The 27,029-nt window shown below is 47.7% G+C and overlaps 2 protein-coding genes across 2 annotated transcripts; both read right to left on the bottom strand.

The window, feature by feature from the left end:
• Window positions 1-709: 709 nt before the first annotated feature.
• On the bottom strand, window positions 710-25,024 carry LOC139829072 (uncharacterized). Its single transcript, XM_071814422.1, has 8 exons — window positions 24,978-25,024; window positions 23,456-23,875; window positions 21,574-21,694; window positions 19,126-19,255; window positions 7,728-7,906; window positions 2,064-2,234; window positions 1,822-1,963; window positions 710-1,054 (listed from the first exon to the last, which is right to left on the bottom strand). Exons 1-5 carry the CDS (start codon window positions 25,022-25,024, stop codon window positions 7,884-7,886), a joined length of 741 nt encoding a protein of 246 aa, XP_071670523.1. The 3' UTR covers window positions 710-1,054; window positions 1,822-1,963; window positions 2,064-2,234; window positions 7,728-7,883.
• On the bottom strand, window positions 24,115-27,003 carry CEBPA (CCAAT enhancer binding protein alpha). Its single transcript, XM_065848458.2, has one exon. The coding sequence runs from the start codon at window positions 26,715-26,717 to the stop codon at window positions 25,740-25,742; it is 978 nt and encodes a 325-aa protein (XP_065704530.1). The 5' UTR covers window positions 26,718-27,003; the 3' UTR covers window positions 24,115-25,739.
• Between the last annotated feature and the right edge of the window lie 26 nt (window positions 27,004-27,029).

A 27,029-nucleotide genomic window follows, 5' to 3' on the forward strand; every position in this document is an offset into this window, starting at 1 on the left:
ATGAAGCAGCCTGTGTACTCGGACATGCAGGGTCCATGAGATCATGCTTCTGAACAGCACTGGCTGCAATGCCAGGTGTGTTGGCACAGCATGAGAAGCAAAGCACAAAGCACTCCCTGAGATGGGCCATACCTGCCAGCCTCTGGAGAGACACAGGTCACTCCTGGGAGTCACAGCCCCAAACGCCTGCACTTCCGAACCCCTAGACAACCCTTCTGCAAGCTTCTTCTTGTCAGAACAACAATGAACACTCAGAAAAGGCACCAGATTCGTCCCATCTCTGCAACAGCTAGGTTCTGTGAAACCAACACAAAACTTTGGCCAAGAAGGAAAAAAAAAAAAATAAATGAAAGTAAAACCCCAAACATATTCAAAAGTATGTTCAGAAACAAACAAGCAAAACCTCTTATCCAAACAAATCATAGTTAGATCTTGGGTGAGACCGTGTTTATGAAGGTTTCGCCAAGAAGCTTGCTCGGAGATACTTCTCCAGCCTTAACAAAACAATACCAGCCTGGACATGTGCTACTAGAAAACACCTTATTAAAATGCTGTTGTGGTATTTATTTATAGATAGCAATTTATATCACATGCATCATACACACCGATCTGGCAGCTACGGCTGGCAAATTTGACTGCTTCTGCCACAGCCCCAAATGCCCTCCCCAATGCCCCCCACTCCCTTACCAACACAACCACTTCCCACTTGGTATCTGGCCTGTATTCAGGGTGACAGCAGTGTTGTTCTGAGCGCATCTCTCTTTGTTTGCATTTATCCAGCTTGCAGCACTCTCCAAACATGCAGGTGGGGTACCAAAGATGCAAGAGCCCCATCAAGAGTCAGGCACACATTGGCGGTGCTTTACAGCTACGTATTCTTGGGTAGAACCTTCAGCCACTACAGAGCTCACCCCTGGAATGGACAGGCAGCTGGAGTCTGTGTTTGCTGGAAGACTGAAGGGTTCAAGTGGCTTTGGAATGCACCAAGGATAATACCAGAGAAGCTCCTCTGCAGGTCATAGACACCAGTGCAACAGCCGGCATGATAAAACACCTTACAAGAAAGAACAGGGAAGGAAAAAAGAAAAAGGAAAAAAATAAAAAAAGACTGGCAAAAAAAATAGGTTAGATGAGGTAGCTTGGACTGCCGGGGGCAATCTGAAATCAGTTTACATTAGAGCAGGTTGCTCTTGATTTCGCTACAGCAGTTGTCACGCTTGGTAAGAATAACAAGCTATTCATACAACAGCCACCATTGTGCAGCTCAGCACATGCAGCCTAGTGGAAAAAAATCCAAGCAAATGCAGTGGCTAGGATGGGACTTCTTTTTTAAAAAGCACATACAATTGCTCTGTAATTAAATTTCAACTTCAGGAATCTGTGAGAACACTTGTTTCCCTTGAAGAGGACTTTACTACTGGAGCACCTGATGTTTTACCCTAAATCTGCACTTCAGACTGAAATGCTGGCATACACATCCCACTGTAGCTCCTAGGTCCTTCCTGCTACCTGGCCCCTTCAGTCTCCCACTCTTTTAATACTTTCAAGCTCATCAGCTGTATAGAGTTCCACCTTCGTGCATGCCCAGAACTGCCCCAATCCTGACAGGGCCAAACAGCTCAGCCCAACTCACACCTAAGTCTGATCAGGATCCAGAAACTGGGCGTTGCTTTGCCTAAATCCCCTGAGGGCTTTGATCAGGGATTATATGTTACCTGGTGACTGTTTCATGTAAAATGCATAAACAGCCCTGGGAGCAGAGTCCAGAATCTCAGCTCCCATGTGAACGCTCGAACCAGGAGGTCAGACAGACACGCTTACCCGCATTCACTTGCTTTCTGGCCCAATGATTCAACAGCACGTTGCTGTAGAGCAGCAGATCCTCAGCGAGCGCGGGCTAGGAGTGTCCAGCTCCCTGCCTTGTGGTTTCGGTGCTCTGATAGAGGTGCCAGATGGGAACAGCCTGAGGAGAAGAGTGACTCTGTTTGTCACTTCCTGGCTGCTGGTAATCCGCGTTTCAGATTAGACACGTTTGCTGTGACAGAAGGGCTGTCTGTACTCACCTCCGGAGGAGCTGCTGGGCTGGGCCATGGCAGCAGTCACTTTTAAGACTTAAAATTTCCCTCTGAGTCTCTCTGGCCACCATGCTGAATGCTTTGGCCCTGGTGTGGAAGTGCCAGGCTTGCCTCAGGCATGCTGCAGGGACCGCTGGCTCTGACATCAGAAGCTGGGCACTAGAAATCAAGAAATAACAGAGCTTAATACTGAGATATCAAAGTACTCTTGGGTATAACTTCAAAAATTTGTAATTGCATCTGCAAATGGCTACACCGCATAACTACTCAGCCTGAGCACTCAGGTCTTGGTGCATAACACGAGGAGTTTCATGAATTAGCATGCACTAAGGAAGAAAGCCATTGGGAAAATCTGCCATCACTACAAAGTCTTCCCTTCCCCCAGCGGCACACCAGCTCCCTCCCTAACATCCATTGGTGCATTTGCCTCATCCAGGACCGTTTGGGGGAGAAGGGAAACAGTTTTGTTTCTTCTAAAAAAGGAGAAAAGTTGTGTTTAGATAATCAGTAAACAGCAAAATGCTTTCTGTATCTGTCTGCATTGCTCATAGATAGTAGAAACATTTTTTTTCGTGTTTAGAAGAATTATTTTACCATTAAAATGCACAAATAATGACATCTCTCTGAGGAAACATCCAAATGGACAAGCTTCCATCAGGGCTGAATTCATGACAGTTTGCAATTTGGTCTGGTTGTTTTCCATGTTTACTACACAAATTGATAATTCTGCCCTGGGCCAAATACAAAAAAATACTTTGGAAAATGCTTTTTAGCTCACAACTGCAAAGGAAAGGTTGTTTCTAAGTTTGACTTACTGCAGCAACTGTTCCACAGTGACTTTCCCCATTTGCTGCAGTTCTCAGAAAGCTCCTTTGGAACCACTCAGCAAGCCCAGTACACACACAGAAAACACCAGGGTTACAGGCCAAGTCACTTCTGATGAACACTCTCAGGCTTCCTTCTGTCTGAGGTGCCAGGATAAAGAGCAAAACTGTTCACATTGTCCCTTCTCTCTTGCCCCCATGCCATGATCTGGGGGCAGTACCTTCTGATACCTTAGAAGAATGAAGGAAAGAGAAAGCTGGAAAAATGCTTCTAAATTGTGTACCTCAGCCAAAATGAGCCCCACCAGGTTTTCACCACTAATGCCACAGTTCATCTTTAGATTTCCATTGCATTCACTATCATGGGCAACATTAGGGATGCTCCAGCTAAAAGCAGGGGCAGTTACCAATCGCACTGTACGGCATCACAGCTGCTGCTCTAACACAGCTCAGCACAAAGCATGAGCAGACACAGTCATCGGAGGGTCCAGCACCAAAACCACCATTAGCTACAGAGGGCTATGGATACCACAGGGCACATCCCAAAGGCTGACACTAGTTGCCATGAAGCCTGGTTGGTATTTTTATTGTGTTGCACATGTGTGTGCATTGGTCAAATTGTAAGGGCCAAAGGGGAGAGCAGACAAGGAGCAGACTTAGCATGTCACCCCCAAAATGTCATATCCTTTGTGATACTGGGCTACTCCTGAAGCATAGCTAGATACCTGAGTATCTCTAAATGTACACAGCTATGGCAGTTTATGAGCATGATCTCTATGGCTATGGGCTATACAAACTATCCAGAAGGAGGCTGGTAGGTAAACAAGGGGGCTCGCCTCTGCCACAGGCTGAGGTGCAGCAAAGCACAGGGTTTACGGGAAAACAGAACTTTCTCCAAGCCTGGTGACTGCCAGGTACATGAAGCTCCGAGGTACAAGCTGAGGAAGCATGGCACCGTGCTATTTCCCATCAGTGAAGCTTGTTTGGTCCAGCAACAGCAGTGCAGAGCTCTGATTCACAGCACTGTTTGCAGGGCATTAGTGTGCCACCCCATGCAAATCAGTAATGGCTTCAGGGGAAAATTAACAGATGGTCATGGGGGAAATCTCCTGAGGGCTTTTACCCCCTCCTCTCTGATAACAGGCTACTTATGATTTTCTGAAACCACCTGCATATTTTCCCAGGCATCCTGGCTACTGGTTAGAACAAAGTGTGTGTCTCTACAGTGGTGTTCGCAGCACTGGGCTTGCTTTTCATTAAATGCCTCTCATTTGTGTGCAAAAGACTGTACAATCCAGAAGTTCGCTCCCATGATGCCACTGAGGGGTGACATGGTGGTGATAACTAATGTTCAGGATTGAGTTCATGGCATACTTAACATTTTCTAGCTAATCCCACTGCTTCAGGAGTCACCTGATATGCTGGTACCCCAGTCTTTTTATTGCTGTAACAGGAAGAAGTGAATCCTCACTGCTCTTTGGAGAAAGAGTGTAGTGTATCAGTGTTGTTAAAGACTCCTGCAACTCACTAGGCAACTCAGAAACAACAGAAGTTACCAAGAACAAAGCGCAACAAGAGGAAATAGCACAACAGCCAGGGACAGGAGCAGAAAGCTCCACCACTCTGGGTGTATACTACTGCAGAAAGGCAGGGATGGGCAGTACATGTGTATCTCATGAGTAACGAACACGTGGATTTTCATGTGGCATCATCATTCTGCAAGGGCTGCCAGCTAGTAACACACACTGCTCTCCCTACCACAACGTGTGACATATGGCATGGCCACGTGCTCCTTCAGAACAGCACGGAGGCATGGGATCTAGGACTTTATGCGACCATCCTCTTAACCCTGCTTAAGCTACAGGATATTTGCCCAGATCCCCAGCTCAACTAGATTTCATAAAAGTGAGCATGAATTCCAACTGTACTCCCTGCTGCCCACACCAGGTGTTCTGGGACGAACATCCTGCACACACCAGGTCAGTTCAAGGATCTTTGTGAACTGTACTGCTTGCCAACCACCCAGCTGCAGCCCATCATGCAGGCACAGACACACAGGGCAGCACCAACCATGCCTGCTTCCCCAGGACACCGCGTGTCCTCTGCTCCCCTCCTCTCCACCCCTCATCCTATTCTCTTGTGTCAATAACACAGAACAGTAAGGCAAACATGAAGGCTCTGGGGGGTCCAAAATACCCATTTTCTGGGAGCTAGAAGCCACTGGTGCTGCCTTCTGATGTGTGTGAGCACTCAGTTGCATGAATCCTCTTTCCATCCCACTACAAAGACCCTACAGCAGCTCCCACATGTTCCTCTCCGTGTGCTCTGCTGGTTCCTTGCATCAGCTGTTCAGCCTCACTGTCTTCTGCTGGGTGTCAGAGGGCCAGCTCTGTAGAAAGCCATCCTTCCCCTTCCCTGCTCATGTGGCCCTGCTGCCCTCTAAGACTACAGAGCGCAAGAAGACTCTTTATTAAATTTGGCACTAGAAAGATGCTCTGAGCTAACAACCACACACGGCCTGTTCTGCGGGGAATATCTTTCCTTACCAACCTCTTTCCCTCCCACTAGGTTAACAGGCAGTTGGAACTGCTGGAACAGGGGTCTGTCAAAGGATCATTGCCTCTCAAAATTGTATTTCAGGAAGTTCAGAATTGTAGTTTGCAATCTGCATGGTTTCTGTTTTCAAAGGTGACCTCACGCATGTGTGTGCCCCTCTGCTACCTTCTTTCTAGAGACAACTGTATGAGGCAAAACACTGTCACAAACCAGCCTTGCGGGTGCATGCCAACAGTGCCACGCTGTCTGTGCTTTGGCTATGTCTGCTCTAGCACTGTGTACATCACATTCCCTATTTTGAGGACCAGATGTGTGACATCCGAAGTGTCTCAGGTCAGTGCAGTTGAAGGACATGAACACCAAGGGTTACAAACGGGAAGCTATGGTTAGCTGGCAGCTAGCACAAGTATTGCTTTTTTGATAAGCATTTTAAGTGGCTCATTAATGGGAAAACCAGTAGATGAACCACGAAGGACAAACTCCAGCCCTTTTCCAGAATATTGCTCAGTGTCTAAAGACAAGTGTTTCTTAGAAAAGGACCTTTTTTTTTTTTTTTTGCAAAAGACAATAACAGGGCAGGGGCTGCAATGCATAAAGCACACATATGCTCAGTCACTTGGAAGAAGGATGTTCTCTAGCACCCATGTTTGAATTTTAACTGTTGACTGTGAGCCAGGTTCAGAGGTGATGTAGCTGGTTGTGTAAGTTACATCAGTAACTTAGTGGGGTGGCTGTAAGCGGGCCAGCTACACCGCAGCTCTGGACTGGCACACTTCCAGAGGGAAGATGCACAGGTCTGAGCCTAAAGGAGAATTTCCCAGGAGATAAATAATACCCTATCTGATATTTCAGCCTTGGTTGTCTACAGTGTCCTGAGACAAACAAACACTGGCAAAAATATGGAAAGAGCTTTTTTTGCTGTGGTTGGTATTGTTCCCCGGTTACAAATCCTCTCCATAGATTTGGAGATGTTGAAAACAATCTATGAGAATGTGGATTATTTTTGAATTGGCATTTTAGTCCAGAACTGGATTGGAAATAATGGTGATGGAAGAAAAGCTAAGCCAGGCTTATTTGTTACATTAAAGCTGTGTTGTGCACTTTAGATTACTTATTAACAAACAGCAAATGGGCCTCTGCCTTGACCTTTTTTCATTTGAGCAAATATACTCTTCCTGCCCCTTGTAAACAGCAGTTACTGGTAACTGACTCATGTACCCCTTCACATCACTGGAGTTAGTTTTTTTCATCTGTGGCAGGGATTTTAGTCAAATTGAATTTTGCCAGGCTCACTAAGGTTATTAGCAGTATTATTAGTCTTAATAATAACAGCAGTAATAATAATATTCTGGATCACATAAACCTGAAAACATCTAAGTACTGCACAAATATTAATTAACAAAACTCAACAGGAGGTCTGAGAAACCAGCAAAAAATTATCAGCTTTGCTTCAGAGCTGAAGAGCTGAAAACAGAGCCACAGCAAGCAGAAGTGGCTGTTTGCTTGATGAGTTTCAATTAATGGCTGTTCCTTTGGTCTCACAAAATACCAGGTGCACAGTGCCTCTGGGAACACTGTCAGGTTGAAAGCAGCAGCCATCAGTAGTAAGTTTTGGAACCAGAGTCAAAAGGATGGGCTCTTCCACCGAAAGCTGGGTTTTCAACAGCTGTGCTGCTTCGAATGAGACTATCAGATGTGCCCCAGGAGACTTGTGCCATGACCAATCCCAAAGTGTCCAAAATCCCATTCCTGCTAATCTTCAGTAAAGCTGAAGACCAAGAACATGCCTAGAACCTGCACATGTTCTCGTCCCAAAAAGCTATGGATACCCGCTCCTTTGTCAGTCTTTACAGCAAACCTTTCTGAGTGGTCTGACAACCACACGGAAGCCCCCTGCAATAGCTGATGACTACTTTTCCTACCTAATTATTTCCCTCACTTCTCTCTACTGGTGTTAAAGCTCCAGTGGTGGCCAAAACACGACAATGGCACCAAGGAGTTTGCAGTATTCATCTTGGTTGTAAATTAACTTATCCTGCAGATATCACCCAAATCCATTCTCGATCACACAACATTGGGCACTCAGTAAACAAGGTGAAAGTTTCATCTAGATTCTTAACCAGTGATGCCTAAGAGTCTTCGCAGCAAGGGGTAATTACTTGTATTAATTATAGACTCCTCTAAGGTACATCATGCCACAGCGTACAGAGGATTGGACATATAAATTAGAGGAGTGACTTTTTTGTTCCATTGATTTGTTCAAAAAACTTACCATTTATAGGTATAGCAAGGAGAGAGGCAAAGTCAATCTAGATGTGCTGTTTTCAGTCAGGAGGACACGGTGCCAAGGGCAACAGCCTCACAACTGCAAGATCCAGGTTCAGTTTCTCACTCTGACAAACAGACTGCTCATATGATCTCGAGTAGGTCACATAACCTGTCTGTCCCCATCTGTAAAATGGAGATAATATAAGTTAGTTCATCTTAAATCCTGAAAGATGTCAAAACAGTAAGAAAAAGAGAATCTGTCTTCACTGCGTCTTCATTCATCAGTGTCTTCTAAGAGTTACAGAAAGCACTGTGACCAGATTTACTCGATTTCCCTGTCTATAATACACTCACTGGTCTTTGACTGGTGGGCAACTTTTCACTCTGTGACTGTACTCACTCTCTATGTCCCCTTTTGAAGACATTCTCTGATAATCTCTTCTCTGGAAAGGTGGATGGCCACCAGATGATCTACCTTCACAGTCATATTCATTCAATTTACTCCACTTAACTCCCTCAGGTCCTTTACAGAGGGATGTGGAGAACATTTGAAGCATCTCATTTGCTGACAATAAATCCAAATGTCTCACATGGTTCTTTACATCTTTTGTGATACCCCCTATAATCACCCCTTACAAAAAAGACACAAGACCTACGGCTGAAATTATGTGAGGTGTCGCTTTTGGGGGCATGGTGGAGTTCGTTTTCCTCCACTTACCCCCCCATTGTCTCTGCAGCACCAGCTATTCCTCTGCAGAAACACACTAGTGACACAGAAGTTCTCAGACGTGATGCCCAGTAACTTTAATGGGCGTCCCACACAGCGCTTTGAAGATCTGAGCTCTGTGTTTCATCCCAGATAGACAGTCTATAAAAGTCTCGCAAACAATTCAGGCGCAGTGTCTGGCTTGGCCAGCTCTCACCACTGACATGTTATCCTACAGCAGAAGCAGCCCCCGGGCTGACATTTGGGCAGGCACAGAAGTGATGCCGTGTCTCTTTGAGAGCCCTTCTAGCCAGGGCTAGCAAAGCAAAGCAGGGGTCCCCTGCACAGCCCTCTGCTGTTGCACTCTCTGGGCATAATATTTGGCACACATCAAAGAGGGGCAGAAAGAATGCCCCCACACCAGCTCGGCAGGAGTTTGGGGGGTTTCTGCGGGGTGAAGCACGCTCTGTCCCAGCACACACCCCTGGCCTGCAGACGTTCACAAAGCCATGGAATTATACAGTACTTTCTGAAGAGCTTTTGTGACTGTGATTTAAAATAAAAAATAAAATCAAGGGCAGGATGAAGAGAAGGCTGCTTGAGTCTGCTGAGAGGACACCTTCGCGTGGGAGAAGTACCCATCCGTAGGTTGGGGACAACCACGTATAACCTCCACTCGCTATAGGCACAGCCACTACAGATTTGCACAGACCCCCGCTTTCTCCTAGATCTGTCTCACCTAGCTGTGAGCTCTGTGTTCCAAACATGCTGCGGCCTCTGTTGCCCGTCCTGTTTCGCTTGCACAACAGGGAAGGATAGACAATCCTACAAGCAGGGGACACGACCACAGTGGGCGACTACAGTAAGAAAATCAGTACCTGGTGTGTTGCTGAGGTCCCAGACTCACGAGCATGTGGATCCAATGCAGGTATCAAGAACAGCGCTGCATCCCCACGGCTTGCTGCATCCCTCTTCCTCACCTCCACGCATCCATCAGCTGCCAAGAGCAGCTGCCCAGTGGAGCAGGCCCGCTCCACACAACCTAAATGTACAGGAGCTGTTCTGCACCTGCACTGGTGCAATGGTGCAACTGCTCATGTCCTCACCTAACCCTTCCTTCCCTTTATCTCAGACACCACGCTTGTTGGTAGCTGTCTCCTTTACTGAAGAGCACACCCAGGTATGCTGCCAGGTGAACAGGGACACAGGGAGCAGTGTCTCACCATCACCCTGTTCTCTGGCTCTTGCATAGCTGCAGCAGAAGGTGTAGGAGGACCATCCCTGGGACTAGCTCAGTGCCCAGCACCTCAGCCCTCTCCTTCTCTGTGGCTGCACCATGGAGATCCCTCTCAGCAGTGCCAAGGGAACAGGGAGGATCTGGAAAGCTCTGTGGCTCTGTGCTGTTTTCATATCTGTTTACACACATTACTCTCCAAATGGGCAGAGGTCTGTGAAACTGCTGATTCATTAACATCTTTGTCATCTGTGGTCTCTTCAAATGAGAGTTCACCCTGACCCAAGGATGATTTACTTTTCTTGGCTGTTCATCTCAAACTGATCTGTCTCCAGTCCCTCAGACTTCGAGGGATTTGGGTAAAAATGAATATTATTGAAGCTCTTACGAAGCAGTTGAGTTAGCTCTGAGCATTGAAGCATTCAAGTCTCTTGCAGAGAAGGGAAAGATGGCAAGAGTTTGTGCCAAGGATGACTTCTCACCGACTTCATACCCAGCCATCTTCTTAAAACTTACCAATCTCTGCATATTTGAAAAGTCACTGTTTGGAGACCACTGAAAAACGAGTGAGAGCCTCTGACATGCAAGGGTGCTGAGCTGGGTCTGAGCATGGATTGGAAACAGAGGTTAAGCTGCCAAATACTGCACACATCCATCCCAAACAAGAGGCGGCCACCTCCTGTCCCATCACTAGAAAAGCTTTATTTCCTTCTTCCTTACCCTAGCCATTGCCCGGTTTTTGCAGATGATTTCAGCTTTAGCCCTACTGCCTTTCCTTCCTTTCTTTTCTTGCTGTGCTCCAACAATCAGTTGTTGCCGATCTACTTTCCCACGAATGTCACTGTCTCATCAAGCAGGGCAAAGCTGTGGTCAGCAAGATCTCCTGCCAGGGCATGTTATATGACACTATTGTGGCTAAGTAGCTACCCCCTTCCTCCCCCCCAGCTACGTCTTCCTACTTGTGAAACCATCCCCTCAGAACCAGAAGAACCCGCTCTGGGGTAAGGTGCCTGAATAGGGCTAGCAGGAATTGGCCCTAAAATTTTGTTATTAGAGTTGACACCAGAGTCCGAAGAGGTGCTGCTCAGCTGCACCTCCCACTAACGTCACCAGCGTGGAAGGTGCTTTGCATGCCTCAGTGTTAGCCCCAGCGTTATCGCAGGACAAATCATAACCATCATAATAAAATTTTGCAATAACCTCAGTTTAATTAATAGCAAGGAGAAAAAAAGTCTTGCCAGGCCAGATGGTAAACTCCAAGTTTCTCATGTTATGACTGTCAAATTACCGTCTCCACAAAAGAACGTCACAGAGCACATTTAATAAACCTTGGAAATGTTTATCAAAGCAGCAGTAAAGATCCTGGCTGATCCTCCAGGAACTCTGCACATGACGGAGCCAAATGCAGAGCTGGGTTTTAAGGAGCTACTGCCAATAAAGGACTTAAGTGCATAAAGCTGGACTTTAACTGAACTCAGGCACTGAAGTCCAGAGTCTCAGGGGTCACTGTCTCTCAGCCACCTGCACTCTGTGGTTTATCTTTGGTTCACATTCAAGTTTTCTGCTTCCGCACTTACCCAGAACAGCATCTCCAAGGCCATGCGTTTACGCTATCCTCCATGGGCAGGCAGAGTCGAGGCGCCCCTTCTCTAACTGCCCTAAGACATGGGGTCTTGTGAACCAGCTCTGAGAACACTAAATGCAGCATGAGGCTCCTCACACTATGAAGTTCTGATCACTCTCAAACAGAAGCTGCCCACCACCAACAGGACGGGGAGAGCAAACATCTCATTAGTGGAAGGCATGGTTTCACTCTGAAGAACTTCAGCCGGAATAGCTGATCGGCCAGCAGTCAGTCTCATGGGAAGTGAGAGACGAGCACTCTCAGATTGAGGAAGGCATTGAACCCAGGTCTCCCACTTCCTCCATGAATGCTCCAAAATAAAAGACAGTGACTTAGCAGACAGACACCAGCCAGAAGGAAGGAGCACTACTCTTCTATTTCAAAGGTATTGCTAGCACTGTTCTCAGGGAGAAGACTCTCAGAGTCTTTACAGGACCTAAGCACAAAGATCTGAGTGAGGTCTTGGTGTTCTGATGGGATGGTAGGGATTTGAGTGTGGAAGAGGATTTCCAAAACACCTGTATTTTCAGTCTGCCCTCTGGACATCAAGTATGTTCTCTGCTTGGGAGAGAGATGTCTCAAATGTTGAGGTTAGGTCGGGATGTAGCCCTGATGTGAACATGGAAAACAAGGGGGATGGAAGCGGTTCTGCGTTGCTGCTCCAGTCCCTGAGAAAACATGCTCATCCGGGCTACAACCCCCTCAGCCCACGCCAGCAGCCCGGCCTGCTGACTCCTTGCCCGCAGGCTAGGAAGCCTTGGTGCAACAGCACTGCTTTTGGCTCTCAGTCTGGCTCTTGAGGCTAGAGATGGCTGCATGTCCTGTTGGGATACCTGTGCTCTGTGCCCCAGCCCACAGTCAGTTAGCGCTGCTAACTCCTGGCTCAGGGGCTGGGGTGCCTGGGAGCACTATTAACACAAGGGTCTTTCATTACATCTGCGCTCTTTGCATGAAAGGATGTGGTTCGCTGAAGCATTATATATCTTCTGGCTAGTGACTGTACATGTTCTACAGGAATCTGGTTTGCTTCTTCTATGTTTTTGCCTTCTGATGGGACAGGACACTCTAAAAATTTCCTTTCTCTTTTTGTAGAAATTCGGAGAAAAAATGACTTGACACTTTCACACTGCAGTAAAACACTCTTGAAAATGTACTAAGTTCTGTCTTATCTGGGTGAAAGTGCATTGTACTTTCATGGCCTTATGTGTTATCTTGCAATAATAATAACAAGAAAACAAACCTTCCATATAAAACAAAGCAATAAAGTTGCATCAGTTGAAAGTGCTGGCTGATAACTCCACGTATTTTTAACTCTGTCATGAAAAAAAGTGGCAACGTAACACAATTTTTGCAAACTGTTTCTCTTGGCAGATGGTATTTCCATTTTCAGTGTAACTGAAAAGGCTGAAGTGACTGGCACCACTCTCAACTTTAGATAAACCCTACCATAGCTGCTGCAGCCACTGCAGAGTTCTGCTTTCATGTTGCTGCTAGCACAGGGAGTTTCAGAAGAATTTTGGATTGGCTTGGATACAAGTCTAGCAGGGTGCTACAAATAGAAATAGCAGAAGAAGGTAGTAGAGTAAAAATACGCAGTGTTAGGTCACGGGTAGAGAAGCAGCACAGACAGGAAGCCAATGAAAGGGATAGACATGCTGTTGCTCTCTGCCACTTGCTACAATTTTGAAAGCCCTCAACTTCCAAATCCCCAACAAAATTCCCACTTGGATTAACCTTGCCTCCCTCCTCCATAGTGACACTGGTAGCCATTCCAGGTAAAAAGGCAGCCACACTAGGAAGGGGAATGGCTGCATTTAAACCTGCACTTTGAAAGCCACCCTGTGTGTTGCATAATAGTTCACACGGTCACCACGCTATAAAGTTCCACCTCACATCAGGTACAGTGGGGCTGAACAAAGAACCCTGCACTTGAACCTTTCTGACCTTTGGGATACATGTTTGTAGTCTGGGCTCAATCCATTCCGACAGTGGCCCACATCTGAAAATCTGGGTGCCTGCAGCCATGCTTTGTTCATGCACCTAATGGCCTGGCTTGTTTTCCAAGGTGCAGACGACGTCCAGTTCCTCCCGACTCCTGCGGGATTCATCAGCCACATTAAGGAATTCTGAATACGGATTTAGGAGCCTAACTTTTGGCACTTAGGGTGGAAAACATTAGCCAATAAGACTGCACAATCCCATTACCATGACAGCTCGGGAATGTGAGAACTCAGCAGTTTGGAATAAGGCGCCACATTAAAAATAGATTAAACTGAAAACAGCCCTTACGGCCTACGGCGCCTAGGACAAGTGTCTGCCAGTTGAAATGCCTTGTAGGTAACTGTTCACTAGTGAATCAGGTGCTGGCTGTAGGTGCCCACAGTTGCCTCAAGACACAGACAGATTTTTTTTTTTATTTTCCAGAGACAATGTATTTTTTTTTTTAGCACTGTATGAAACTCAGGAGCTCCAACCCTAAGGGGATCCATGCAAACCTCCTGCTTGCTCTGGTTCCCATGGCACTCACATCCACCGAGTTTCACTTTGAATTTCAGCCTCACAAATCTCCAAACTCAGCCTAGAGTGACTAACTGTGCCAAGCCTGGGCTCCAGCTATGGAGCAGGACCTTTCCCCTTTCTTTTAACACTACTGTATGAAACAATGGAGGAACCACGTTGCCATAGAGCGACACAGGGGAAATATGATCAGCGTTCAGTGTAAGGTGTTGGGAGGACTTATCTGCTGGTTGGTTTGCAGCCTGAGGGTGAGCTTTTTTCCCCAGCTGGCATCATCCTGCTAGCCAGGGACAAAAGTCACTTGTCCCTTTGACTCTCTTAGATCTGCCCAGCAATGACCACAGAGATTTGCTGACCTGCCGGTGGGCACTTCTGACAGTTGAAGGGGTTGCATTTCACTGGCTCTTTATTTTCTTCTCTGACAGCTCCCAGAGGACAGTGATGCTTTTATGCTTAATATATGCTGTCATTTTGTATTATATCCTTTCTTTGGAAGTAACTTCATAAATGACTGAAACAAAACCCCAAACCCCAAAATCCAAACAGCAAAGAAAGATGAGGAGGGCTGCAAACATCAGAAATAAATTACTGCTCCTTCAGTGGACACAGAATCAAAAGAAGCCGTAGCCCTGCCTGCTTTACAAGAGTGATCTGCCATAGAGCGGTGGTTACTGGTCACTAACATCACTTCCCTGGATTTCTGTTCTTTTTCTTCTCCAGTCCCATGATGTGGTGAGGCCCTTGACAGAGGCTTTTGCTGCTGTATCAGCATTTGTGGCATTAAAAAAAAAAAAAGGCAACAATAGAGCAAACCTTTGGATTCCACAATTGGGTTGCTTGAACACATAAACGACCAAGCACAACCCCAGTGCCTAACTGTCCTCCTCCTCTCCCTCATCTGTCCTCCTATGCCTGATTCACACAGCAGTCACCGAGTGACAGCAAGGTTACAGTCTTGCATAAAGAACTGACAAATGACTTGCTCAATGCAGACTGGATGTATTCGCATGTAATGGCTCAATGTGCTTGAACAATATTACAAGCTCACTCCATCCAATTTCATCGTCAGTTGAGTAGAATAACTCAATGAATATTGCAATACACTTGACAGATTAAGAAACCTTTTTGTTTGCTTAGGTTTAATTCCCTGCATATCTCTCTATTTTACCTGCAGGATTGTCTGGGAATGCCTTACAATAACAGGATCAATAAAAGAATAGCATATACCAGGTATATGAACAATTAACTTTGCCCCATGATAAAAACAATGACAAAAGTTCTGGGGTATTTCAGTGTAATTTTATTTCTACATATATTGGTTATCTGAAAACATCATTGACTAGGTTCTGGTGGAATAAATAAAAACAGGTAAATGATAGGTGGGGATGTATCTCCCTTAAGCCTGGGGCTTTTCAAAGACTTCCCCTACTCCTCCACTCCACACACAATCTGTACATCTTAAGATGCAGAACGCACCTTTTTTCATACATAACTTCAAAAATTTACACTAGGCTTTATAATCCTAAAATACCTCTGTGGCACAAAGCCACACATGCAATACGTGGGTGGAAAAGCTGTCAGCATAGCGGAAAAAATATTCTGCTGAAACTCCAAACTTTGCAGAAACAGCTGAGTCACTCTTTCCCAGTTAAGGTAGTCTGGGCTTGTTACCCTCTCCTGTGCCTCTGGATGGTGTCTGGCACACACCCCCATCCTCTGACTGCCAGTGACTCCAGTACACCTCCCAACAGGAACCGCCTCGGGAGCATTGGGCTGACTTCCCGCACACAGGGGTACCTTGTTCCCCTCAACACACGGAGTGAACGTTGACTATGCTGGAGACTCGAAACCCTTGGGTACGTACAGCAATGAGGGTAGATATGCACTGGCCAACTCATACACATCAGCTCTACTCTGGTATGCAAGACGATACTCAGCAATATTGCCAACTTATGATTTGATGACAGTTCTCAAGGCAAACAATGTTTTCTGGACCTCCTGAGAATTACTGCTTTTTTGTTAAAAAGCATGAACATCGTGAAGGTTTGGAAAAACAGCTCAAGTGCACTAAGCTAAAGGAGTGGAAGACAAAAAATCTCATTTATCAGTCTCTTTTTTCCTTTTCCTTCTTTCCCCCCCACCCCGTTTTTATTTTTAAGTCTCCTGACTCTTCAGTCAGCATCATTGTTTCAGCCGGAAAGGAGCTGCCTATGAGCCATTTATTAGAACATAAAATTACTGAAATTGCAAAGGTCCAGAAGTCATAACAGCAAATAGATTATAGACTCTACTAATGCAGTCACATACGAAATCTATAAAGCTCATTTTAAAAGGAACTCCAGTAGAGCCTATACATTTTGATCCTCAGAAAATATAATTTAGCTTGTAAATCTTTTGATCCTTCGATCTGTATTCAAATCAGAATGCAAGATTTTCCTAAACACTTGTATGTGTGTCCAAATCAGAAAAAGTCTACATACACATAAACAACAGCTTAATTTGTACGTGCAAAAATGCGCCAGATTTTCTGCATGTAAGAATAACTTCTATATGAACTGCAATAATAATCTATACTAATTAAATGCATTGTACACACACAGCCATGCAAATGCCATCACTGGGATTCACAGTTGCTTATGGGGTAAGTTTGCCACTGTAAAACAGCAATATCAGAGGGTAACTTGCATTTTAAGCTGTATGGTGACAAGCACACTCTAACTGACAAATCTTGCATAAATACTTTTTCCCCAGTTTTGTGTTACATGCTAATATGATAGCTGCTAGCCAGTTTAACTTGCATCCATGTGTTTCCTCCTCCAGTGGGAGGATATATTCCATATGGTACATTATAAAAGTTGTCCAGAACGAACAAAAACCATAAACTTGAATTGTTCCCTTATTCTGTTCTTCCATCACCTGAAATTATAGGCAGGACTCGTGATGGAATAAATGGCAGGGAAGGATTCTCCTATGTTTCAAAATTTTCTGAAACTTTCCTCGTTCTCATATTTCACAAAACCTAGCAGTCCTCCAACAAGAGCACTTTGCTTTTCATGGGAAATGACTCTGACTGGGGCAAAAATATGCTTTTCTAAATAAACAGATCATGTTATATAGCATGAAAGCTAAGAAAAATAAAGTAACCTCAGCACGTCTACACCCCACCTGCCATCACCAAGCACACACACATGCCTAAGCTTTGGCTGGATACCATTCCAAGCGCTAGGCCCTCCAAGAGCACACGTTGGACAGATTGTTCTCTCTCGGGTCCTCTCTCTTTTTCCTGGATTTCTCTCCTTGAACATTTGCTCTCAATCCAGTAAAACTCAATGCAAATTTTGCCACTGGCAGAGCAGAATCAAACTCTAAATACCCTCACTTCTACATCCTAACTGCAGCCTTTTATTTTCTTCTTGATTCTCTAACTTTCCCTCAGTACCAAATTTTCTTCCGAATATGTCTCTCCTTGTCTCCAACAGCCTTGTTTATGCTTCTGCGCACTGGTGGCTGCCCACAGCTGGCCTGCAATGACCTGTGCTGCAGCACCATGCTAACAAAGGGAAACCTTCTCTGTCATTCACATGTGTTTTACACGCACGGAAGCACTGGGCATGGCATTGCTAAACTCACATTAGCATCTTGCTGTGCTCATTTGCTCAGCCCCGTTTCCTCAGTTAGTCCAGTGCACAACACCTGCTGCAGAGGGAACAAGCAGAGCAAAGACACCAGCTCAGCTTCTATCTCCGTCAAGTGCGTGATGGGCAAAGGGAAGAGCAGCCACATCAATACCTAAACTTTCTCTCTATTAGCAGCGTACCCAAGAAAGAAAAAGGTAGACACAACTGAGGCTCCCTCCGAGTCAACCAACAATGCCCACTGAAACCAATGACAAGACACTTGTAATCCATATCGGGCATGGAGCAGGAATCTTGCACAGAAGTATGTAAGCCTCTAAAAACCATTGCTTGCTTATAAGCACAAAATACAAATACTAAAACATATACTGCTCAGCTGAGCCCAAAAATATTTTCATTACTTGAAATCCTCTCCTATTGGCTACTGAAAGGGGAAGAGCACATTTCACTCAATTAAATAAACACATGAAAACTCTCTCAGCCATTTGCTCATGAGCTCTTGCAGGGATAATCCAGGTCACTGATGTAACACTGAACAAAAGTGGCAACAAATACCAGTCATGTCAAGAAACATCTATCACTGTTTAAAATTTTAAGGAAATCATAAACATATATACACATACGTATATACAGTATACAAATTAGCTAATAAAAGTTACAGTTATATTATTCATAGCTAAAAAAAAAAAGATCAAATTTCCTACATCACTGTCAACTTCAAAAATAAATTACATGAGCTAAATTTAAAATGTGAATTACATGCTTCACATATTATATAATGACCTATAGATTGTTGAGGGTCTCATGAAATATCCCCTTAAAATTTGCCTTAGCAAAGGCCGCCTTTAAATTGGTTTTATCACCTCAGACTTCTTGATGTGATATTTGCGAATGTTATTGCTCACAGTGCAAACATAAAGCAGTATACCTAGAGCTTTATTTATTTACATTACCTACATGTTCACTTAAAATCAGAACTTCATGCTTTCATGTGGTAATCATATATTGACATTTTCAAATAAATGTTGCAAATAGAGCCATTATATACATTTCTCACTTAGTAAGGGAAATAATACAGCGCTATTCTTAAAACTGCAGTCTAGGGAATCAAATCCTAGTTTTATTGCAGTCAATAGCAACTCCCCTCGCCTCCAGAAACAACTGGAATAAGCCAATTCTGCAACAAATAATAAGATAGGTCAAGAAATTTTTGGTATGAAAACTCTGGCAATCCTATTCTTTTGATATTTAACATGAGTTCCAGTAAACACAGGAGGGTTGCTGACTGGAATGAAGCAAGCAGCACTGGCACGTAGCCTTCCAAATTTTATATTATTTTATGAGAAGTCTAAATGCTAATTTGCACAATTATGAATCAACAGCAGACACTCATTTCAGCCTGACTCTGTCACCATGGTTTTTAACTGAAGTGGCATGTCAATAAAAATGTGAAAATACCTTTAAAAAGTTAGTGAGCATATGTTCCCAGTTCACCAAACTGAACTCAGTTCCACTGAGCAAATCAGACCCAAATGTATAGATGACAAGATAACAAAAATAAAACGTGTATGTGACAAAGACAACTATAAGCTTGCACATAAAAGCCAGGATATGTACCACTTAGTAACCAACAGCAGGTTTGGCATTCAGCCCTGAGCTCCCAGTTGCTGGTTCGGGTGTACTTACTGGCATTTGTTCGCATTGTCTCCTCTCCCTGAGGGACTTCAGTACAAATCACATGGTGGATCCAATACATATCAGCAGCCCATGATTTATTTAGTTCTTGAGGCAGGTCTACAGCCAGATGCATTAGAAGCTGTGGAGGGAATACCCTGAGTGAGAAAACTGAGGTACAAAAGTTCCCCCGTATTCAATAAAGTTCTGACACATTTTGAGGCACTTACTCAGCCAAGACTTTCCCTGACTCCAGTGGGATTTTGCCAGAGAAAGCGGTTTGAATGCCTATAGCAGGGTTAATTCCTAAATGTGGTTCTTTGTTTTAAGTGTAAGTAATGAGAAATCACAAAACCCTGCTCAGAAAAGGTGCTGGCCGGATCGCTTTCTACAGTCACTTGCTATTGACTCTCAGTGAAGCTGCACTCAGAAAAGCACCCATTGCTGCCTCCTGCTACCAAGCACCCTCACATTTCACAGGATGTCAGGTCATCAAGCTAATAAAGGAAGGAGTAATGCCTAAAACTAGGGGAGGTCTTGAATCTCTGTTGACTATGAGCTGTTGTTGCAATGAAAATGGCCCAGCTGCACAGAAAACCCAGCCAGTGCAGGTAACCATAGCCCGCTCTCATCGCATGGGCCCAATCCTGAAGTCAGTGGCAGAACTCCAACCTGTTTAATGGGAACAGCAACAAGCCTTCTATCTACTTAATATAAATGAAGATATGCATCTCCTCTTTGACATATTTTGGGCTCAAAGCCATTGGCTGACACTTGTTTGGTTCTCTGCACGTACGTGACTCATGGGATAATATAATGCTTGATTTCCATTCTGCCAGACCTGTATTTCTCCGTGGTTAACTATTAATTTCAGAAGCAAGATGCAATACTGCAGTAAAATAGGATGGTGTTAAACTAAGAAAATTGCACTTAAATATTTAGAGTAAATGAATCAGATTCCCTTTAGTGAGGATTCCCTTCCAATTAACGAGGTATACCAACACAGGCCTTAGGACATCAGCCCATTGTTCCTGTAGAGAAGTTGCCATGGAAGTCTCTAGCAAAGTACGTGACAGGCAAGGCAGTGCAAACTCACTGCCAGGATGGCTTGAGGAGAAACCTGAGAATGGGAATGACACTAAAACATCTGTACTCCAAATAGCTGATTTTTGTTTCAGGCTACCTACACAGGACTGGGTTACTCTGGATATATAGGTGCTCAATAAACTATGAGCAGGTGCTGATTTTCCACCCAAGCTGTAAACTCTTTGGGATAATGGCTGGCTTTCTCCCTCGAGATCCACAATCTGAGATACTAAGTAGTACCATTAAAAATATATTAATAATATAATATGGGCTGGAAGGAATTATCAGAACAGACTCTCTGATTCTTCTGCAGTTTCTTGTGATATGCTTATTATTACTAAGTGTTGCCTTGGCTTTAAAATGCAGTTACCTCAGATATGATACAGGAAATCACAATGAAACACAGATATTTCCAAGCGAAGTGTTTCTTTATATGTGACTTCACTTGTATAAACACGGATTTCATTACAGGGGAAGAAAGAGATGCCCAGAAACAGAGATGTCTATGTATAAAATATTATTTTTTTACTTGATCTAATATACCAAGAGAGGGCAGCAGGTCTGTTCCTTCACCCTTTACTCAGACATTTGCCATTCTTTTCACTGCTAAATTGAGTCAAACTCAATTCAACCAGTAAATTCAAACTAGTAAGCACAAAGCACTGAGAAGCACCTGCTTTCTCCTAAGAGCAAAGCATCTTCCACTGCTCTGCTTCAGTGTAGAAATTTTGGTAGAGCACTCCAAAAGCTGTTCCTATCGTCCAGCCCCCTGAAGCAGGTGGATGAGGCAAACTCCCCAGGGGCGATTCACCCATCACAATGGAAGGAAAAGAAACAAAACAAAAACAACCACCACCACACTAAGAAATTTTGACATTCCTCCACCAACCTGCTGCAGGACTTCGCTATGAGTGAGCAATCTCTCAACTCTGTACACAGTGCTAGCAGACAACTACTCCCTTCCTCCCCAGCATGTGATCACTTGCTCGGCCTCTCAGTCACTGCCCACCCCCACATCTCACCCCCTGTGTCCCCAACCCTGTGTCTGAGACTGGCGAGGGTGAGGGGTGGAGACGGAAGGGCTGCACAGCCACACTTGTGTGGCAGGACGAGCCAGTGCTGGCAATATCACAGCAGTGGTGCGTGTAAAAGGAACAAGCTTGGTGGGAAACTTTCAAAAAGCCACCCCGTGGTCGTGAAGACAAACGCTGTGGTGTATATACACAGCCACAGCACCCTGCCCAGCGCTGGAGCTGCTCAAGCCCTTGTCCAAGCCAGGATAAATAGTCTTGGAGTAGGATGCATATATGCGGGGAGAGGAGTGGGAACACGAAATGCAAGGCCAGCCCCTGCCCACAGTCCTGCCACACTCACCTGCTGCATCCACAGCACGCTGCAGCAGCACAGCCTCCCCCGCCATCCTCTTCTGCAGCAGTTTCCACACGAGCATCCTGGGCTACATGGTCCCCAGAGGTCCCTTCCAGCTCCAGCTGTCCTGTGATATTTGGAGTAGACAGTGCATAAAAATCATTTCCACCACCCAACATCTATAATGCATGCCTGAGTGCTGCTGAAACGGGCAACGCATGGAGTCACACGCGAGACCTGAGCACTGCCGTACTGCTTGCTTTGACCCTGGTGTTAAGGCAAAATATCCCTGAACACGCTACTGCAAGAGCTTTTTCATCTGGGCAATGACTTAGGGACTCGTCAAAGGCTCAGCTGTGTGCCAGGGAAGGGTTCAGGTTGAGAGGAAGATAAAACGCAGAGCTGCAGCCGAAGAGGGCTAAGAGGGGGCGGCCAAAGCAAAGCGCAGGCAGCAAAGAGCGCAAAGAGGCAGCAAAGAGCGCCATGCTGTGAGAACTTTTTCATCTAGGCCACGGCTGGGGGCCTTGTCGAAGGTTCAGCCTACAGTTAGGGTTAGGATTAGGGAATGCTACTCGCTTTGGCACTGTGTTTAAGGCAAGTGTCTCTAGACACTTTTCTGCTATCAATAATTTACCCTTCATAATATTCCAGGGCATGCTCTGTTTATATAACTATTGAAACACCTATGTGGTAGATACGTGATCTTAATTTTGAATCATAGAATGGTTGATTCTTCTGCCACTGAAGACCTGTCTAATCTATAGTTCATTTAAATTAATGGAAAAATCTGCTTTGTCTGAGGCCATAAATGATTTGCTGAAACCACACACACACACGGTGAGTCACAGTTCAGAACATAACTCAAACGACCAGGACTGTATTCCCATGCTCTAACCACTAGATTACAGTCCCTCCCACATATACCCTGCAATAATCTTTGCTCAAATGATAACAGCGTTTCCCCACTTTACACGTTGGACAGCATTACTCAGTAAGGCACATCATACCCGACGGGAGTACAGCTCTGCAGGGCCGGGGGAGGAAGGAAGCACAAGGAAAAGTCATTATTTTCACCCGACACCACTAGAATTTAACTCTTCCCTTGGAAAATTACCAGCTCCGAATCCCCTGCATCTAACTGAAAAATAAAATCCTCAGTCCTGATCCGCACGCACCTTTCACTCATCCCAAGCAGCGAGTGCTTGCAGACCAACAGTCATGGTGGGCTTTGGAGTAGCAGCCTCACCTTTGCTTTGCTCCGCCATGAAACCCCCAAGAGGAGGCGAAGCCTCTCGGCACCCTCAAAGCTGCTCCATCGCCTGCGTGGCGCAGGGGCTGAGGAGGACTCGCCCGGCTGTGCCTGCAGCAGCCAAGGTGCTCTGGGAGCCACATTGAGGACACGTCCTGCTGCGTGGCCTGGGCGTCACCACAGCAGGTACCTGTGGGTCTGTCTTTGCGGTACTGAATTTCTGCTGTGCACGTGTCACGCTGGACACAGCATGGGGGCAACAGATGATGGGGAGCTCGGCTCTCCTGCAGGCATCACCGTCACCAAGACACAGCATGCTCAGGTGCTGCCCAAGGGGACGGGACCCGGGGCAGCACCTTTCTGTCACATGCTAGAGGCGCAGCCCAGCCCCGACGGCCGGGAGGCTGGGGCCGGCTATGGGGGCTCGGCTGAGCTCCCCGCAGGCCAGCCGGGCGCTGCGCCACAGGCCGGGCCGGGCGTTACTTCACCCCAGGGCCCCGCCGCCCCCCGCCCCACCGCGCGGGGCCCTATCGCCGCCGGGCTTCGCGCCGACTCCCCTCCACGCCCCGCCAGCCCCGGGCGGGGCAGGAGCCCTCGCCGGCACCCAGCGCCCGGAGCCACCGCCGGTGCCCCACGTACCGCCGGCACCGGAGAGCCCCGGGACGGCGTCTTCTGGGCTCGACCCGGCCGGGGCGAAACTCCCCGGGAGAGGCGACGGGTCCCCGGCCACGTCTCGCTCGGACGGGACGGGCAGCGACGCCGCTGCCGGGCGAGCGGGGCCGGCCCTGCCCGCCGCCTCTTTTCGCAAGCCCCGTGCCCGGGTGACAGCTCGTCCGCTGCGCCCCGCCGAGGCTCCACGGCGTGCCCGAGGCGGGCTGCCCGGCCGGACCGGGCCCGTGGCTGGGGCAGCCGGCGGGTGAGCTGCGTGTCCTCGTCGCCCTGACGCCTTCCTCGTCGCTCCCGGCTGCGTTAAGCCCGCTCAGGGAGAGGCAGCGGGCCCGTCGCAGGCTGGACGACCCGCGGCCCAGCCACGGCGCAGGTGGGAGGGGGAAGCCAAGGCTGACTCACAGGCACACACCTGACACCAGTACTTAGGAAATTGCCCTTCTCTTAAAGGCAACCATGTATTTATTTCCCTGGGGCGAATGCGAGGGAGTTGCGCTCCGCGGAGGCGCTTTGGTCACCGATCCTGGCTGGGGAAGCAGGTGCCAGCGCAGAGCAGGATGTGCAGTCTGAGGAAGAGGTTTCGCTCTGCTGCTGCAGAAAAAGAACTGGGAACACACAGAGAGGCAGATGGGTATGGTAGAATATATGCTGTTTATTTATGAACATAACCAGGACTTTTGACAACCTTTATATGCAGTTCCCCCCGCCAAATTAAAAAAAAAAAAAAAAAGAAAAACAAAAAACCACACAACACCACACCACCAATGTGTGTGCATATACATACATGTATACATACCCATACACACCACATACACACCTGGCACATACATACGCACACCCCCAGCACTGCATTCCTGCTGTCACGCTTTCAAAAGCTTCATTTCTCCACCTTGTTCTCCTCTCCCATCATGACTATTTCAACTGGACAAATTCTTGTGCGGCTATGACATGAGGAAGAAACGCTTTGCATGGCTACCAGCGCTCTCTGGACGGGGGGCTGTTTGTTTGCTTATTTTTCTTTCACGCTGGGAGAAGCTCCAGAGTCCAAAGGTGCTGAAGCACTGGAGAAGAGCCTCCTCATCCCCCAGCAGATGTCCTGCAGCCCGGAGGCCCGCACTCCCTCCCAGGCCCCCCTGACTTGGGGTCAGGAGGCAGCGGCCAGCCCAGAACAATGTGAAGAAGGCAACGCAGACTCACACTCACCCACCCATACAAATAATAAAATAACATTGCAGCACAAGGGCATAGTCTCTGTCACCAGATAAGAAAGTCATGTGATGGCAAAGAGTTAGTTACTTAAAGTAATGCAATAAAAATAAAGTGTAGCTAGTATACACGGAAAGGCTTTCACATTACATGAGGCACAGCTTGGGCAGACAGAGACTTTGAAAGGAGCTAAATGTCCTGGAATAAAGCAAAATACACTGAAAGTTCATAGTAAATACCCGCATCGATAGGTATTTATTCATTTGTGCTTCGTCACGTCGTGACATACAGTACAAGACACTGCTGCTCTTCCTTTTGGTGGAGGGAGCTCACCATGCTCCCTCACAAGCTGCTGCTCCGTCAGTCCCAGGCTGTCCATCAGTCCTGCAGCAGCGGCGGCCCCTGCCCTGCACCCTAACAAGACAGGGCTCCTGGCAGCAGTCCGGCAGCTGCCCCACACCTCAGTGCTCCAAATGGGTGCCCGGCACTGCGCGCCTCTCAGCCTCAGCCCTCTTCTCGCTGGCCTCCTCACAGCTGCCTGTGCCTGCTGCACCGCAGGTCTGCTGAGGGGGCCTGGCCAGCACTCTTGAATGCTCTGTCCCTCAAGCCTGCACATCTCTCACCCTTTTTCCTCACACCCAGCCAGGCTGAGGAGAACAGAAAGCCCCAGAGCTCCTGCAGCCAGCTTTTAAGGCACATCTGGATTGCTATCTGTGCTTTATTACTATTATTATTATTGTTATTTACCCTGTGTAGACACGTGGGCTTTAAAATTTCTTCCTTCCCCCCACCTTTCTCCTTATAAAACCCACCATGTTTTCAGCTTATTTGTGTGTCATCCTTAAGGCACAAACCTTTTAATACTACAGCTGCCTGGCTTCTCGTATTGGTCGTTGTTAAAAACAAACAAAACAAAAGCAAAACAAAAGTCCAACTCCCTCCCTCCCCCGAAACAATCTGAGATCGCTGCGCTCCGGTACGTATAGTATCTGGAAGTGAGCGAGGGCAGCGCAGCCGCGGGCGCGGCGGCCCCGCCAGTCCCGGCGCGCCGCTAAGCGCAGCTGCCCATGGCCTTCACCAGCGAGCTCTCGGGCAGCTGCCTGAAGATGCCCCGCAGAGTCTCCAGCTCCCGGGTGAGCTGCTCCACCCGCTTGCGCAGCCGCTCGTTGTCGGTGGTGAGCTCCAGCACCTTCTGCTGCGTCTCCACGTTGCGCTGCTTGGCCTTGTCGCGGCTCTTGCGCACCGCGATGTTGTTGCGCTCCCGGCGCACACGGTACTCGTTGCTGTTCTTGTCCACTGTCTTTTTCGATTTGCTCCGGTGGTCCGCGGACATCATTTTGAGGGCGCCGGCGGCGGGCAGGCCGCCGGGAGGGTGCGGATGGTGCGGGTGGTGCGGGCTGGGCACGGGCGTGGGGGGCGGCGTGGGGTGCCCGGGCTGGAGGTGCATGGTGGTCTGGGCGCAGTGGGCGATCTGGTACTGCAGGTGGGACGGGTGCTGCTGCAGAGCATGGTGGGGATAGAGGGCCGACAGGGCCGCCGACTTGACCTCCTCCTCCTCGCGGGGCTCCTGCTTAATCACCAGCGGCCGCAAGCCGGGCGCGGCGATGCGCTCGTACAGGGGGTCGAGCTTGCCGTCCATGTAGCCGGCCGCGCAGCCGAAGAGCGGCTGCTGGTGGTGCTGCTGCTGGTGCCCCGGCGCCGAAGCGGCGGCGCCGGCCCCATGCATGCTGTGGAAGTCGAAATCCCCGGCCAGGATGGCCTTGGCTTTCTCTTGCTGCTTGCTGTGCTGGAAGAGGTCGGCCAGGAACTCGTCGTTGAAGGCGGCGGGGTCGATGTAGGCGCTGATGTCGATGGAGTTCTCGTTCTCGCAGATGTCGCCGAGCTCCGCGCCGCCAGTAGCAGGTGCCGCCGCCGAGGGAGCCTCTCTGTAGCTGTAGGCGCTGCCGGGCAGGGGAGTCTGGAGCTGGTGGTGCTGGCCGCTGCTCATCGGGGGCCGGGAATCGACCTCGTAGAAGTTGGCTTGCTCCATGAAGCACCTACAGTGTGCCGGGCATGGTGAAGGGCTCCTGCAATCCAGGTTTCGGACGGGGCAGCGGCGGCGACTCTACCAAGCCCGCGGCACCCCGCGGAACCCCGGCCCGCGGCAGCGAACGGCACCGCGGCACGGTGCGGCACGGCTCGGCGCGCCCGGAGCCTGTCCCCCGCCCCAGTCCGCCCGAGCTCCGCTCGCTGCCTGCCTGCCCTGTTGCTAGTGGGCTGCCTCGGTCCTGCGTGCCGTATATATACACACCCCCGCAGAAGGGCCTGGGATCGCCCTCTAGTGTCCTGCTGGGAACCTTTG

This window comes from Patagioenas fasciata, chromosome 13 (assembly GCF_037038585.1).
Source record: "Patagioenas fasciata isolate bPatFas1 chromosome 13, bPatFas1.hap1, whole genome shotgun sequence".
In the NCBI taxonomy this organism is placed as follows: Eukaryota; Metazoa; Chordata; class Aves; order Columbiformes; family Columbidae; genus Patagioenas; species Patagioenas fasciata.